General features: G+C 46.9%; 1 protein-coding gene and 1 non-coding gene across 2 annotated transcripts in view; both read right to left on the reverse strand.

Moving 5' to 3' along the window:
• The window catches only part of srebf2 (sterol regulatory element binding transcription factor 2), an 81,364-nt gene extending 79,016 nt beyond the window's left edge, over nucleotides 1-2,348 (reverse strand). The window contains exon 1 of the mRNA XM_072492032.1: nucleotides 2,089-2,348. Within this exon, the coding sequence (XP_072348133.1) occupies nucleotides 2,089-2,173 (85 nt within the window). The 5' untranslated portion in view covers nucleotides 2,174-2,348. The remainder of the gene's footprint in view (nucleotides 1-2,088) is intronic.
• LOC140404175 (U2 spliceosomal RNA) lies at nucleotides 76-270 on the reverse strand. Its single transcript, XR_011938474.1, has one exon. It is a non-coding gene; the product is annotated as a U2 spliceosomal RNA (small nuclear RNA).
• Nucleotides 2,349-17,145: the final 14,797 nt, after the last annotated feature.

The following is a 17,145-nucleotide window of genomic DNA, read 5'->3' on the forward strand; positions in this document are numbered from 1 at the left end:
CCCTAATCAAGCAGTGTCTTTCCAAAGCTATTAAAAATGAAATTACCTGAAGTCATTAAAAAAAAAATGTATAATTACTTTTTCTGAGTTCCAAAGCCAGGGCTCAGAGTGTGGGTCGGGGGCAACCCCCTATTCCAGCTCCTCGCCTGCTCCAAAAACCAATTCAAATTGAATCCAATTCATGGTCCCCACAAGAGAGACATACCAGATCTGAGCCAAAAGGCTCAATCTACACTACACTTGATCTTAGCAAAAAGGCCAAGAAGCGATCTGAAGTCATTTTTTAACAATCATTTATATTATCCTTGATAAACACAATGTCGATTGCTTTGAAATGTTCCATGTTCTCCAAGATCCATTCTTTCAGCCAGCATCTGGCAAGATGTTAATCTCTTCCAATATCGATCTGACTGCTTACATTATTCCTGAACCGTCGGCAGAGTCAACAGCAACAACTTGCATTCGTAAAGCACCTTTAACATGGTTCCAAATCCCACAGCACCATTTTCATATAAAATAATGACACCAAGACAAAGAAGCTGACATTTGGGGCGAAGCATTGGTTTTAAAAGAGGCTTGTAAAATAGGACAGCGGTAGGGATGGCATTCCGGGGCTTTAAGGCCAACTGAAGCCACAGTCATCGATGATGGGGTGAAGGTAGTGGAGATGGGCAAGAGGCCAGAGTTGGAGACCCGGAGGGTTGTGGGGTTGGAGGGTGCTACAGAGAGGCGGGTGATGCAAAGATTTCAAAACAGGCAATTATAAAATCAAATCATTGCCGGACCAGGAACCCTCCGTACACCAGCAAGTACAGGTGGGGTGAACGAGATTCAGGGCAAATTAGTCCACCTGTAGCAGAATTTCAAATTTCAGTCCTAAATCTGCTCCCCCTTATTTTGAGGCTATGCCCCCTAGTTCTAGTTTCACCCGTCAGTGGAAACAACCTCCCTAGCCTACCTATTCCCTTCATAATTTTATATGTTTCTATAAAATAGTCCCCCTCTGGAGTTTGCGCATTCTCCCCGTGTCTGTGTGGGTTTCACCCCCACAACCCAAAGATTATTGCATGATAGGTGGATTGGCCACGCTAAATTGCCCCTTAATTGGAAAAAATAATTGGGTACTCTAAATTTTTTTTTTTTTAAATAGCCCCCCTCATTCATCTAAACTCCAATGAGTATAATTCCAGTCTACTCAGTCCCTCCGCATAACCCAATTCTCTCAACTCCGGAATCAACATCCAAAAGGTGCCAGACAAATGCATAGTCTAAAGGGGAGCCTGCACATTCTCCCCGTGTCATCGAACCACAGAATATACAATGCAGGAGGCCATTCGAGTCTGCACCGGTCCCTGGAAAGTGCACCCCACCTAAGCCCACGCATCCACTCCCCCCCCCCCCCCCCCCCCCCATCCCCATCATCCAATAACCCCACCTCTAACCTTGTTGACACTAAGGAGCAATTGAGCACGGCCAATCCGCGTAACCCACACATCTTTGAACTGTGGGAGGAAACCGGAGCACCCGGAGGAAACCCACGCAGACACGGGGAGGATGTGCAGACTCCGCACAGACAGTGGCCCAAGCCGGGAATCGAACCTGGGACCCTGGAGCTGTGAAGTAACTGTGCTGACCACTGTTCTGCCCCCCCCCCCCCCCGCATGCTCGGATTTCCTCCCACAAGTCCCGAAAGACGAGCTGTTAGGTGAATTGGACATCCTGAATTCTCCCTTGGTGTACCCGAACAGGCGCCGGAATGTGGCGACGAGGGGATTTGCACGTCAACTCCATTGCAGCGTTGATGTAAGCCTACTGTGACAATAAAGACTATTATTATTAAAGAAAATCAACAAAGTGTTGTCAAATGATTGCTCTCAGGGGGATTTTACACTCAGAACCCAAACATGACATTCAGTAAAACATCCTCCTGCCAGTGTAGGAGTGGAAAGATTGACAATATCAGATCAAACAAAGGAACACACTGTGCACATAGCCCATCCCCAAAATCCGCATCCTGAACGTTTCACCTGGGCTCGGTGTCAAATGGGCCGAGTGTACATTTTGGGAGGAATGACATTAAAAACTCACCATCAATGTCCCCAAAATTGAGCCCCTCACTGAAATCACTCAGTGAGGGGTCCATGTTCTCAAACGATATGTCCTCGCCCTCCATTCCTTTTAAAAGTCCATTGATTGCAATTCCAGGGAGAGGGAGACCGCAAAACGCGGCGTGGTATCCGCTCCGGGTCCTGCGCGTGGTCCTTCAGCCCAGCATCGTCGCCTCTGCTATCCCGCTCGCTTCACTGGGCCGCCATCTTGGTCGCCGTGTCGTCAGGAGCACCGCCCCCTTTCCCCGTGCCGATGGCTCAGCCCCGCCCGCCCGGGCCCCGCCCACTCGGGCGACGCGCGTCACGCTGGAGCCGGGTGGCGCGAGCGGCGGCCGTTGGTGTCGGGTGCCAACACGAGACGCCGGCCGGCCAATGGCCGCGCGCCGCGGGCGGTGGGCTGATGCTACGTCAGCGCCGGCCCTCCCAGTGACTAAAAGCGCCTCGATCCTCCCCGGGCCTCAGTGCTGCCACAGCGCAGCGCCGTGCGGCGGTGGGGAGGTGTTGCTGCTGCTCCTCCTGTCGTCTCCGTCAGAGAGCTATGTTGACAGGTAAACACACACACACAAGGAAATGAAAATTCAAAAATAACATGCCGCCGAATTCCTTGACTGCGTGTCGCATTGAGGGGGCAACAGCCCGAGCCCATGGCACCACAGGGTGACAAAGATGGCAAATAGATACCCCCCCATTGGTATATGGTGCTGACAATGCAGATAAAACAAGCAATCATGGTTCGTGGAGCATCATTAAAATGAAAATAAAATCATAGAAAGGTTAAAACAGCACAGAAGGAGGCCATTCGGCCCGTCTTGTCCGTGCCAGCCCGAGGACACCTCAGGTGCCCTTTCTAATTAATCCCACCTTCCTGCACCCGCTCCACAGCCCTGTAGCTGACAACACGTAAGGTGCCGGCCCAGGTACTTTTTATTCACAAGAGTTTAAGGTCTCTGTCTCCACCACCAACTCGGGCAGGGAATTCCACACTACCCCTCAAAAAGAAAGTTCTTCCTCGTGTCCCCTCCACACCTTCTGCCACTTATCTTCAATCCATGTCCCCTGGTCCTAGAATTCTCCACTAAGGGAAACAATTTTATCCTGTCCACTCTTATCCCCTCCCCTCATAATTTTGCACACCTCAACTTCTTTGTTCCAAGGAAAATAACACCAACCTGTCCAATCTCTCCTCATAGTTAACTTTTGTAGCCACCTGGGTTGGCCACTTCCCGACTTAAAATGGAGGCTCGCAAAGACTACAGGGAAATTCAGCCAACACAGGCAAAAACTAGCAAGTGCAGAAATCCTGTGTATTAGAACTTGCAAATGCCCAGACAGCACTGAAACCAGCAGCCATCTGCATATTAATGAGCGATCCCCGGGAACAATCGAAACATTTAAGGTGAATAAGGCCAAGCCAGACTCCTCGGCGCCAGCAGGAGCCAAGACAAAGGAAAGCAACGGACACTCGGGGACCGCCCAGCGATCAGGGAACAACTCCAGTATTGGAGAAATCGATCCAAGTGATCGAAACGTAGTCCAATCACTTGGAACCAGATACGGGGTCCGCCACGAACGGCGCGAAGCCCCTGGGGACTATGAAGTAAAGCCCCCAAGTTCAAATCATAGAACATAGAACATACAGTGCAGAAGGAGGCCATTCGGCCCATCGAGTCTGCACCGACCCACTTCAGCCCTCACTTCTACCCTAACCCAATAACCCCTCCTAACCTTTTTGGTCACTAAGGGCAATTTATCATGGCCAATCCACCTAACCTGCACGTCTTCGGACTGTGGGAGGAAACCGGAGCAACCGGAGGAAACCCGTGCAGACTCCGCACAGACAGTGACCCAGCGGGGAATCGAACCTGGGACCCTGGCGCTGTGAAGCCACAGTGCTAACCACTGTACTACCATGCCGCCCAAATTGGTCTTCTTGGCAGGGTCACTCAGCAACTCGAATCAACCCTTGACAGTGAACTGCCCAGCTGCCGCATCAACCAAGTAAGTCTCCAGTCAACGCTCGCTACGAGATAGGCGCTCCCAGCTACCAGTCCATACCAGCTTTTGAATCCTGCAGGCTCAGGACCTGAACGAAAGGCCATTTGTTCCCCTGACCTGGTGGGCCAGTTCCAAGCTAAGTATAGGCCTTTTAGTGATAGAGATAGCCTAGTAAGTAGAGTTTTATGCATGAGTAGTGATTTACTGTGTATAATAAATGTGTTTTGATTTGAATCTTACTAATTGGTGTGTCGAGTTATTGATCAGTACTTGAACTTGAACCTCGTGGCAGTATCATAAAGATACCTGGAGACTCTAGAGCAAAGGTTATAGAAACAGAGCAAATTAAGTAAAGATACAACGGGCAACATTTAAGAGCCAACCAAAAGTTAGTAACACTTTTCTCGCCCTGACAACATTCTTGTCAACCTCTGCACTCTCTCCAGAGCAATAACGTCCTTCCTGTAATGTGGCGACCAGAACTGCGCACAGTACTCCCAGTAAAAGGATAGCCCAGTTACGATAGATTGCAAAAAGCAAGGCAGGTCCCCTTGCATTTTCTACAATCGGAATGAAGGATCTGATGCACCATTGAAGCCAGATGTTGTCAGGCTCCATAGTTTGGGGCGGTGGTGTGGATGGGCATTCTCTGCAGCCGCGGAGGTGACTAGTTCAGTGTGTTCCCTCCCTGATGCCCAAGATCAAGATTGTCATTTAAAATTACTGTCGCTGGGGCCACATCCTGGAACTCCTTCCCTACCAGCACAGTGGATGTACCTACACCTCAAGGACTGCTGCGGTTCAAGAAAGCAACTCGCCACCACCTTCTGAAGGGCAGCTAGGGATGGGCAATAAATGATGTCCTAACCAGCAACGGCCACATCCCGTAACTTAATTTAAAAAAATTTGCAGGGGGGGTGGAGTGGGGGGGCGGGAGGGAGAGAGTGAACAGCCAGTGGTCATGGTTGTCATCGGTACCAATGCAACAATAGAAAGAGGGATGATGTGGTCCTGCAGTCAAAATTTAGGGAGCTAGTTAGGAAATTGGCTGTAAAAATACTTGGGGACTTCCTAAGGAAATGAAAGGTGCTATATAAATGCAAGACATTCTCTATCCCTGAAAGGGAACAATATAAAATGTTTTATCTCATTCCATCAGGTAGCCAATTGTTGTGTATTTTCTTAAATAAAGAAAAATGACCTTTCCTTACCCTTTTTCTCTTGCTTTATCCAATCTCCTGGATGCCCACTGCTTTCCTCCTTAATTTCAAATGGGGGGAGTTAATAGGAATGTAGTGATAGTAGGGGAAAGTAATCAGATAAAAATAGTTCTCTGCAATGGAATTCCTTTATCCCAATCCTCTGGATAATCTTGACAATGAACCCTCAACATTGTCTTTAACGATTGATGCCACCTTTCTAACGTTCCCTGAGATTCTGGATGGTACACAGTTGATTTAAATTGTTTTACTCCTAAGCTATCCATTTTCATTTTTTAAATACATTTAGAGTACCCAATTCATTTTTCCAATTAAGGGGCAATTTAGTGTGGCCAATCCACCTAACCTGCACATCTTTGGGTTGTGGGGGCGAAACCCACGCAAACACGGGAGAATGTGCAAACTCCACACGGACAGTGACCCAGGCCGGGATCGAACCTGGGACCTCAACGCAGTGAGGCAGCAATGCTAACCCCTGTGCCCCCGTGAAGCTCCCTCGTAAGCTATCCATAACCTCCTTGAATAACCTCGAGGTAAAACTTGATCCTTGATGCGATTGTATTTCTGTGGGTAGTCCGTATCTTGTAAAAAGTTTAAGTAACCCCTCCACAATCTTTTTAGCTGTAATATTGCATACTGGAATGGCCTCTGGAAAAAGAGTAGACACATCCATTATAGTCAAAAGATAAAAGCAAATTACTGTGGATGCTGGAATCTGAAACCAAAGAAAAAATACTGGAAAATCTCAGCAGGTCTGGCAGCATCTGTAGGGAGAGAAAAGAGCTAACGTCAAATAGTCAAAAGATATTGATTCCTATTTTTCGTTTTAGGAAGCGGTTCCATGCAATCAATTAAGACCCTTGTAAAAGGTTCCTAAAATGCTGGAATGGGTATTAAGGGCGCTGGTTTTATCACCGCTTGAGGTTTCCCTATCACTTGACATGTGTGACATGATGGACAAAATTTAACTACATCTTTATGTAGTCCAGGCCAATAAAAATATTTTTGTATTTTAGTTTGAGTTTTCCTTGCTCCCAATGACCTCCTACTGGCACCTCATGTGCTACTCGCAACACGTCTTTTGTATACCCTACCAGCAATACCACCTGATGAACTTCTTCACACTTTTCATCCACCTGCATATGTAAAGATCTCCATTTTCTCTTTAAGACATCACTTTTACGGTAATAACACTCTGGTATACTCTCAGATTCCTCTTCCGTGTATGCTTTCTAATACATCCGTTTCATTTCTATATCTTTCTGTTGTAACTCCGCCAATTTTCCTGGACTAAAAATATCCACCTCATCCTCCAACTGTTCTTGTTCTTTTCCAACTATCTGATCAAAAATTGTTTCTGATAATTGAACTTCAATTTTATCTTCACTCTTTGATTTCTCCTCTTGTCTTAACCTGTGACTTTGGAACCTTGTTACTACACAATCAGGATAAATCCCAGGATATTCATCCTTCAACAATTCAGTTATTTGATTTTCTACTGGCTTATCAACCACAGTAGGCATCATTCCCACCTGCAATCCAGCTATATCATTACCCAAGATAAACTGTATTCCTGGACAAGATAGTTTCTCTATTACTCCTACTACCAATTCACCACTCTTCTCCAACCTCACCTTATATAATGGAACACTACTCTTCTCACCCTGAATTCCACATATTACCACCTTTTCTGGCAATATTCCTCCCAAATTATATAACTCCTCATCTCTTACCATCAAAGATTGACTAATTCCCGTATCTCTTAAAATTTTAACTTCTTTACCTACATCTCCTGGTACACATGAGTAAACTTTACCCACACAAGTAAATTCTTTAAAGAGATCTGGCACCTTCTTATCAATCACCTCTTGATCAGGTGTACATTATTTTGCACCTCCTTCGCTTCAATTGGGCTTTCCTTCACCACTTTAACAAACCCCACTAGATTATCCTGTTTTACCACATTGGCCTTCCTAGTGATTTTCTTCAACCACCAACACTGTGACTTTACATGGCATAGTTTATTACAGTAAAGACATCTGAAACTTTTCATTTCTCTTCCGCCCTCCTGGATTTCCTTTTTAATCTGAGGTACACTCCTTATTATCGCCCATCAGATCCCCTTTACCTTTACCACTTGAGTATTTCTCTTTTCCCCAGTTTCTATCCCTCACAGGCTGAAACTGATATCGGAAACCAATCTTTGATTTATGAACCAATTGATAATCATCTGCCATTTCCGCTGCTAATCTCGCAGTTTTAACCCTCTGCTCTTCCACATGAGTTTTCACTACATCAGGAATTGAATTTTTAAACTCCTCCAAAAGTATAATTTCTCTAAGAACTTCATACATTTGGTCTATTTTCAAAGCCCTTATCCACCTATCAAAATTACTCTGTTTGATCCTTTCAAACTCCATGTATGTTTGACCAAATTCTTTCCTTAAATTTCTAAACCTTTGTCTTTAGGCTTCAGACACTAATTCATATGCACCTAAGATGGATTTTTTTCACCTCCTCATACGTCCCAGATACCTCCTCTGATAGTGATGCAAACACTTCACTAGCTCTACCTACCAACGTTGTTTGAATCAGTAATACCCACATGTACTGTGGCCATTTCGTTTAGCCACCTTTTCAAATGAAATGAAAATGGCTTTTTCATTCTTCTCATCAAACCTTGGACATATTTAAATAGATCCCCACCAAGCCTTCGACCATGACACTCTTGTTCTTTTTCACTATCCCCATCACTATGCTCAGACTGTACATTTCTCTTTACCTCCGCCAATTATAATGGACGTTCACGTTTCATGGCCAGTTTCTGAAGTTCAAAGTCTGTCTCTTTTTTTTCCCTCTTTCTCTTTTTCTCTGATCTGTACCTCCCTTTCTCTCGCATTTTGTTCTGCTAGGGCTATTCTTTCTTTTTCCTTTTCTTCGAATTCAAGCTGCTTTAATTCTTTTTCATGTTCAAGCGGCTTTAATTCTTTTTCATGTTCAAACTGCTTGATCTGTAATTGAATTCTTACCATTTCCAATGATTCTGACTGTGTCTCTGGCAATTTTAAATGCTCAGCTACCGCCGTAAGTACCCCTCCTTTTCGTATTTTGGCCCGCAATGTTAACTGCAATGCTTTTGCCAAATCTAAAAGTCTTTTTTTAGTCTCCGTTTGTAAGGTACTGTGTGTGACCATCTCCACCCCCAAAAACTTCTGAGCCTCTGAAAGAGCCATTGTCCACAACACTCCCTATTTAAACTTGAATACAACACCTGAAAAGCAAACACAAATATACTCACCCCTCACTGTCTATAAGTTCACGAAGCCAACCCAATCACAAAATATAGACGTTTATCTGCCCCCAATTTTGTTATGGGCCAGGGCTTAAAAACTCCAAAGTGTATTATGGAGTTCACCTGACCTATAATGTTTTGTTGAATTTGGCTAGGATGAGCACAGGAGCCTTACCTTGAGGTGTGATTCAACAGTCTTCCGAGACACTTTAATCAAAATAAGCTTTATTCTAAGAACTTAGTTAACATTTCTAAATAACCAAACAGCAAGAATTGTCATCAATTACAAACATAAAGATACCCCACAGCTACAGTAATCTATGTATAACGCTTAATGAATTCCCCCTTAACTGTTCCAATTCAAAAACAAAATCCCATAAACCAAAACCCCTTTTTAAGGGTGTGGCCCAGCATTCTGTATTCTCACTGGCTTTTCCTGAGATTCTGACCCTGTCTCACCAGCAGGTTTAAACCCTTCCGGAAAGCAAACTACATCTTAAAAGCCACCACCAAGGTGATTTTTACTGGAACATATATTTAAAATAAAACTTGAGAGAGAGACACTTCTTTCTCTTGTCTGAGCTATGAGGATGCAGAGATGCTTCAGCGGGATTTGGACAGGTTGAGGAGTGGGCATATGCTTGGCAGATGCAGTATAATGTTGATAAATGTGAGGTTATCTGCTTTGGTTGCAAAAATAGGAAGGCAGATTATTATTTGAATGAGTGTAAATTGAGAGACGTGAATACTCAGCAAGACCTTGGTGGCCTCGTGCATCAGTCGCTGAAAGTAAGCGCGCAGGTACAGCAAGCAGCAAAGAAAGCAAATGGTATGTTGGCCTTCATAGCGAGAGGATTTGAGTATAGGAATAGAGATGTTTTACTGCAATTGTATAGGGCATTGATGAGGTTACACCTGGAGTATTGTGTGCAGTTTTGTGTCCTTATCTGAGGAAGGACGTTCTTGCTATGGAGGGAGTGCAGCGAAGGTTTACCCGGCTGATTCCTGGGATGGCGGGACTGTCATATGAGGAGAGACTATGTCGGTTAGAATTATATTCATTGGAGTTTAAAAGAGTGAGGTGAGGTAGACTTGGAATCTGCCTCGCCTACCCCATTCTTGGTACAGTGTTGGCCCACAAGCTATATAATCAATTGTCTCTCTCTCTGCTAGAGATGCTCCTGGTTCCTCATGGACTATGGCTATTTACCTACCTGACTCAGCAGGAAGAGGTCTTGTGGTGCAGTGGAGATCCAGAAGTGGAGGTTGCCACAGCAATGCGGACATGCAACAGGAAGCAACTAAGAAACAGCGACCCCACTTAGCTGAGGGGAAGAAGACATGTAGTCAGTTTGTGTAGAGTAGGTGCTGATGATCACAAATGCTCCAAAAGTATTTCCCTAAAATGAAATGGAATTTACAGCACAGAAAGAAATTCAGCCCAACTGATCCATGCCAGTGTTTATAATAATAATAATCTTTATTGTCACAAGTAGGCTTACATTAACACTGCAATGAAGTTACTGTGAAAAGCCCCTAGTCGCCACATTCCGGTGGCTGTTTGGGTACACTGAGGGAGAATTCAGAATGTCCAATTCACCTAACAAGCACGTCTTTCGTGACTTGTGGGAGAAAACCGGAGCACCCGGAGGAAACCCACGCAGATACGGGGAGAACGTGCAGACCCTGCACAGACAGTAACCCAGGATGGGAATCGAACCTGGGACCCTGGCGCTGTGAAGCAACAATGCTAACCACTGTGCTACCGTGTCGCCACAGAACAGGACATTGTTTATGTAGAAACATCCACTCCTTTTGTATCCTTTGCCCCTCTCCTCAACTTTTAGATGTTATGTAATCATACTCCAGAGCTGCCTCTCTCTTATACTGTAATGTTTCCTGTCCTGGCTCGACGTTATACAAAAAGGCATTGCATTTGGCTCCCACTCCATTGCAACCATCTCCGTCCAATAGCTCAACTATTCACTGAATCCTACACTTATCCCCAATGTCATGCGAGGGAGAAATCAAAACCTCGCCTATACTTCCTCAGGAAACTAAGGAAGTTCTGCATGTCCACATTGACCCTTACCAACTTTTACAAATGCACCATAGAAAGCATCCTATCTGGCTGCATCACAGCCTGGTATGGCAACTGCTCGGCCCAAGACCGCAAGAAATTACAGGCGTGAACACCGCCCAGTCCATCACACGGACCCTGCCTCCCATCTATTGACTGTCTACACCTCCCGCTGCCTTGGGAAAGCGGGCAGCATCATCAAAGACCCCTCCCACCTTGTTTATTCTCTTTTCCAACCTTTTACATTGGGCAGAAGATGCAAAAGTCTGAGAACACATACTAACTGATTCAAAAACATCTTCCCCGCTGTTACCAGACTCCTGAATATAGAACATAGAACATTACAGCGCAGTACAGGCCCTTCGGCCCTCGATGTTGCGCCGACCTGTGAAACCACTCTAAAGCCCATCTACACTATTCCCTTATTATGGTCCACTTATGGACTAAATTGATCTCTCCACACATCTTCTCATGTGCAGCACTATGCCCTGTGTGCTTCACTCGATGTCTGTGTATTTAACATTGTGTATTTATCGTATGTCCTATGTTTTTCATGTATGGAACGATCTGCCTGCACTGTACGCAGAACAATACTTTTTACTGTACCTTGGTACACATTTTTAAAGAAAAATATTTTTTTATTAAAGTTTTGCAAAGTTTTTCATAATTAATAGTAATAATCCTAACACAGCAAAATAGAGTGAACATTAACATAGTGCAAAAAGAGAATATACAATAGCAATTAACTAGAAGTGACCCCACATGCCTCACATCCTCCCAACGGAGCACTCTCCCCCCCCCCCCCCCCCCCCCATGGGTCGCTGCTGCTGCTGACGTTTTAATTTTCCCTGAGAAGACATCGGACGGTATTATGCCCCCGCTCAACAGCAGCAACTCTGTCCACTTGGCAAAATTATTTACACACATAAGTAGGCATCTGTTCGTGGTGTTGTCATCCTTTGCTTCTCCCAGACGGAGTTTGCTGCCGTTGTCGTCTCATGCGCACTTCCGCTTCTGCGGCCCTCCCGCCTTCCCCGTTTTCTCTGTTCCTGTGGATGTTAAGTTTGTTAACGTTTCCCTGCCTCCCCCCTCCCCCTCTCTGGCTCTCCTCTATTGTTCCCTGTCACTTCCCTCTACCCCCCTCTCCCGGCACCGTTCACATCTGTCCTCCACCTCTGGGAAGAACCTACTCATACGGGTTCTTGTTAAGTGGGCTCTATGTACCACTTTTAGTTGCGTCAGGCTGAGCCTTGCTCACGTGGCGGTGGAGTTGACCCTATACAGTGCTTCGCTCCAGAGTCCCCACCCTATTTCGATCCCCAGGTCCTCCTCCCACTTCATTCTTGTTGCGTCCAGTACGGTGTCGGCCCCTTCTACCAGTCGGTCACACATGTAGCTACAGTTTCCTTTATCTAGGATGCTTGCGTCCAGTAACTCTTCCAGTAGTGTCTGTCGTGGTGGTTGTGGGTATGTCCCTGTCACCTTTCGTAGGAAGATTTTTAGTTGCAGGTACCTTAGCTCGTTCCCCCTGGCTAGCTGGAATTTCTCTGTCAGTTCGCCCAGTGTTGTGATCCTGCCGTCCATGTATAGGTCCCTGACTGTCAGTGTCCCTCTGTTCTGTCCCCATCTTTTGAAGGTGGCGTCAGTCAGCGCTGGTGTGAACCTATGGTTGTTGCAGATGGGAGCTTTACCCGACATTCTGGTCAGGCCAAATTGTTGCCGTAGTTGGTTCCAGGACTGGAGGGTGGCTATTACCACCGGACTGTTGGAGTGTTTTTTGGGTGGGGATGGGAGCGTCGCCGTGGTGAGGGCCCGGAGGGAGGTCCCCCTGCAGGAGGCGCACCCACTCGTCTTCTGGCTCCTTGATCCATCGCTTATTCGCTCGGCCGCCGCCGCCCAGCGGTAGAATTGTAGGTTTGGGAGGGCAAGCCCCCCCCTGGATTTTGTTTTTTGTAAGACCTTCTTTGGGATCCTAGCATTCTTCCCCCTCCCATACGAACGCCATGATTAGTTTGTCTAGTGCTTTGAAAAAGGCCTTGGGGATGTAGATTGGGATGGATCTGAATAGGAAGAGGTACCTGGGCAGCACGTTCATTTTGATCGTCTGGACTTTCCCTGCGAGGGAGAGTGGGAGTGTGTTCCTTCTTTGCAGGTCCTTTTTTACTTCCTCTGTCAGACTGGTGAGGTTCCATTTGTGGATCCCGTTCCAGTCATGGGCTATTTGGATCCCCAGGTAGCGGAATTTGTGTCGGGCTTGTTTAAGCGGCAGTCCCGTTAGTGCTGCCCCCCTGCTTGTGGGTGTACCGGGAAGATCTCGCTTTTGCTCATGTTGAGTTTGTAGCCCGAGAAGTCACCAAACTCTTTCAGGCGCGCAATGATTCCGCCCATGCTGCTCTGTGGATCCGAAATGTAGAGGAGCAGGTCATCTGCATAGAGTGAGATTCTGTGCTCTCTGCCTCCCCTTCAGATCCCCCTCCAGATTTTGCTGCTCTGAGCGCGATTGCTAGTGGTTCGATCGCTAGAGCGAACAGCAGCGGAGACAGTGGGCATCCTTGTCTGGTGCCCCTGTGCAGCCGGAAGTATTGGGAGTTGGTGTTGTTGGTCCGTACGCTCGCCATGGGAGCGTTGTATAGGAGCTTTACCCAGGAGGTGAATCCTGTTCCAAGCCCGAACCGCTCCAGTACCTCGATGAGGTATTTCCATTCGACTCTGAGGAAGGCCTTTTCTGCATCTAGGGAGACGATCATCTTGGTGTTCTTTCCCCGGAGGGGGTCATTATCACGTTCAGCAGGCGCCTGATGTTGGAGGTAAGCTGTCTACCTTTGACAAAGCCCATCTGGTCCTCTGCGACCACCTCAGGTACACAGTCTTCTAACCTTTTGGCTAGGATTCTGGCCAGTATTTTGGCATCTGCATTCAGCAGTGAGTTGGGTCTTTGTCTTTCTTAGGTATCAGCGAGATTGAGGTCTGTGCTAGCGTGGGCGGCAGTGTGCCCCTAGCTAGCGAGTCTGTGAACATCTCCTGCTGGTGCAGGGCCAGTGCTGTCGCAAATGTTTTGTAGAAGTCCGCCGGGAACCCATCGGGTCCCGGCGCCTTCCCCACCTGCATGGAGCTAATGCTGTCCATGATCTCTCCCAGTACTAGTGGTGCTTCCAAGCCCCGTTTTCTGCCCTCTCCCACGACTGGAATGTCCAGTCCATCAAGGAACCGTTTCATCCCAGACTCCCCCATTGGGGGCTCTCAGGTGTACAGCCCTTGGTAGGCGGCCTTGAAGGTTTTGTTGATCTTTTCAGATTCTGTTTCTAACGTGCCTCTGGTATCCCTGATTGGTGCAATTTCTCTGGTGGCTGCCTGCTTTCTCAGCTGGTGTGCCAACAGGCGGCTGGCTTTGTCTCCGTGTTCGTATAGGGTCCCACATGCCTGGCAGAGTTGGTGCACTGCTTTCCTGGTGGAGAGCAGGTCAAAGTTCCTTTGTAGTTCTTTCCTCTCCGCCAGGAGCTCTACGGTCGGGGCCTCGGAGTGGTTATGGTCTACCTCCAGTATGGAGTCGACCAGCTGCTGCCTAGCCGCCCTTTCCTCCCTATCTCTTTGCGCTTTGAAAGCGATGATTTCCCCTCTTAGTATGGCCTTTAGTGCTTCCCAGAACGTGGAGGGTGAGACCTCCCCGTTCTGGTTGTTCTCGGTGTACTCTGCTATGGCCCGTGATAACCTTTTGTTGAAGGTTTTGTCCGCTAGTAGGGCGACGTCCAACCTCCATGTGGGGCGTTGGGCCCTGCCCGTCTCCAGCCTCACGTCCGTGGAGCGTGGTCTGATATCACAATTGCGGAGTATTCCACTTTGTCTATCCCTGGAAGCACCATTTTCCCCACCACAAAGAAGTCAATTCTGGTGCATACGTTGTGTACTGGGGAGAAGGAGAAATCCTTCTCCCCCGGGTGGGCGAACCTCCAGGGGTCCACCGCTCCCATCTGCTCCATAAAGTGACTGAGTTCCCTTGCCATGCTTGAGGATTTCCCCGTTTTGGGGTTTGATCTGACCTTGGTACACATGACAATAAATCTAAATATTAGGAAATTGGGTCCAGAAATGATACCCCAATGTAGCAGGCAATTTAGGGATTAAACAGACTAAGGGGAGAAAAAAAACCTGCTAGCAGAGAGCCAGAGGGATACGTCCACACCTGACCGAGTTACATTGCCCCAGCCAGACTTAAACTTATTAGTGAGAATGCACAGGAGGCCCCCAGATCCATTGTTCTTCGGGATACTCCTTTCTGACAAGCTATTAGCCCATTACAGAGTCTGATGGCCTCTTTGTCCATCAATGGGAGGTTAGTTGTATCAGACAGCATAACAATAATGGGTCCAAGTCTGGAAACCCCAGCAGAGAATCTTTGTTTGAGGAGCTGGAAATGGAAATCGTTTATTGTCACAAGTAGGCTTTAAATTAAGTTACTGTGAAAAGCCCCTAGTCGCTACATTCCGGCACCTGTTTCGGGAGGCTGGTACGGGAATTGAACCGTGCTGCTGGCCTGCCTTGGTCTGCTTACAAAGCCAGCGATTTAGCCCTGTGCTAAACCAGCCCTAGGGAGATTAGAGAGAGAGAAGGAATGCTGTTTGGAAGTTACAGAGGGGAAGGCTTTGGAAATCGACTGAAGGTCACGAAAGTTGCCACGGAGGCAGGCTTTGGCAAAGGGGTTCAGAACGAATGTCCCTACCAGAAGACAAATTGCCTTTGTCTGCCTGTGACAGAGGCATGAGAGCTGCATGTTCTGTTACAGTTTTGTTTAATGGGGACTATAATAACAATAATCTTTATTGTCATAAGTAGGCTATCATTTACACTGCAATGAAGTTACTGTGAAATGCCCCTAGTCGCCACATTCCGGCACCTGTTCGGGTACATTGAGGGAGAATTCAGAATGTCCAAATGACCTAACAGCACGTCTTTTGGGTCTTGTGGGAGGAAACCGGAGCATCCGGAAGAAACCCACGCCGACACGGGGAGAATGTGACCGCACAGACAGTGACCCAAGCCGGGAATCGAACCTGGGTCCCTGGCACTGAGAATCCACAGTGCTAACCACTATGCTACCGTGTTAAGTTTATGAAACTGCATGTAATCTTTTATTTTGTTAGGGATGAAGTTTAAATATTATTTTCTTTTGTTTTAATAAAATTGCTTAAAAAAATAACCAAACCTTATTTTTTATAACAGCACTTCTGGAACAAATTGATCTTTCCGCACTGTCTTAAAACCTAAAAAAAGGTTATGGTCCTGGTCCAGTCTCATAGCCACTGTTGAGAGCTGACCAAGCGTCTGTAACACCAAGACTGATCAGCTCCATTTCTGTAACACTTACTGCCTCTGTCCCTGACTCAGCCCGCTGGCCACCGAAACCCATAATTTGAATTCCATAGAATTCCTAGTGTCGAAGGAGGCCATTTGGCCCATCGAGTCTGCACCGACCCTCTGAAAAAACATCTTACCCAGGCCCACCACTTGGCCATCCTTTGGACTCCGGCCGACATTCGCGACCCACCATTTTCTCTTACTTTTACTGTGAGAGGTGAGCCTTGGCTTATATTCTATAGTCTAGAGTAGCGAAGGATGAGAAATGACCTCATTGAAACAGGCATTAATCTCTCTGGACTCCACAGAGCAGATGCAGAATGTAAGTTTTCCTCAGACGGGTGGTTTACAGCCTGGGGATATAGTTTGCAAATTACAATGCAACGATTTTAGACATAGATGAGGAGGAATTACTTAACTCAAAGTATTGTGAATATTTTTAATCTCTAAAATTCACTATCAGAGTTCTGCAGGCTCAGCCATTGAGCAGAGTCAAGACAGATGCAGGAAGACTGAACTAAATTTTTAAAAAAGTCTTCCCCTGGGTCAGTGCGTATTTTTTTAGCTGGTTGCGGTCATCATTTTTAAAGCCGCTCGCAGACGGCTGCTGTGGCCGTTGCACCTGAATTCTCGCAATCGGGAACGCCGCGATGGACGGCTCCGCGGCCCTTTCGACACCCGCCTGCGACCCCCCCAGTTTGAAAATGCCTGACCTAACCTGCACATCTTTGGATGTGGAAGGAAACTGGAGGAAACCCACGCAGACACAGGGAGAACATGCAGACTCCACACAGTGACCCAAGGACGGAATTGAATCCGGGTCCTTGGCGCTGTGAGGCAGCAGTGCTAACCACCATGCCGCCCATTCCATGGGACGCTCTTCTGTTGAGGTGCTATACAAATCAAGTTTTTGTTAGATCGTCATGACAGTTGAATGGTGGTGGTGCGGATAAATCCTTCAAATAAAAAACCTCACAAGGTTAATCAATCTTTCCCAATAAGAAACTAATTTTTCCTCATTTTCTGTTTCCCTCCCCACCAATGTTGACTTGGGAACCTACACAGGGAGAGGTGGGAGTTTGATGGTGTAGAGGGTGC

The sequence above is a fragment of the Scyliorhinus torazame genome, chromosome 29, assembly GCF_047496885.1.
Source record: "Scyliorhinus torazame isolate Kashiwa2021f chromosome 29, sScyTor2.1, whole genome shotgun sequence".
In the NCBI taxonomy this organism is placed as follows: Eukaryota; Metazoa; Chordata; class Chondrichthyes; order Carcharhiniformes; family Scyliorhinidae; genus Scyliorhinus; species Scyliorhinus torazame.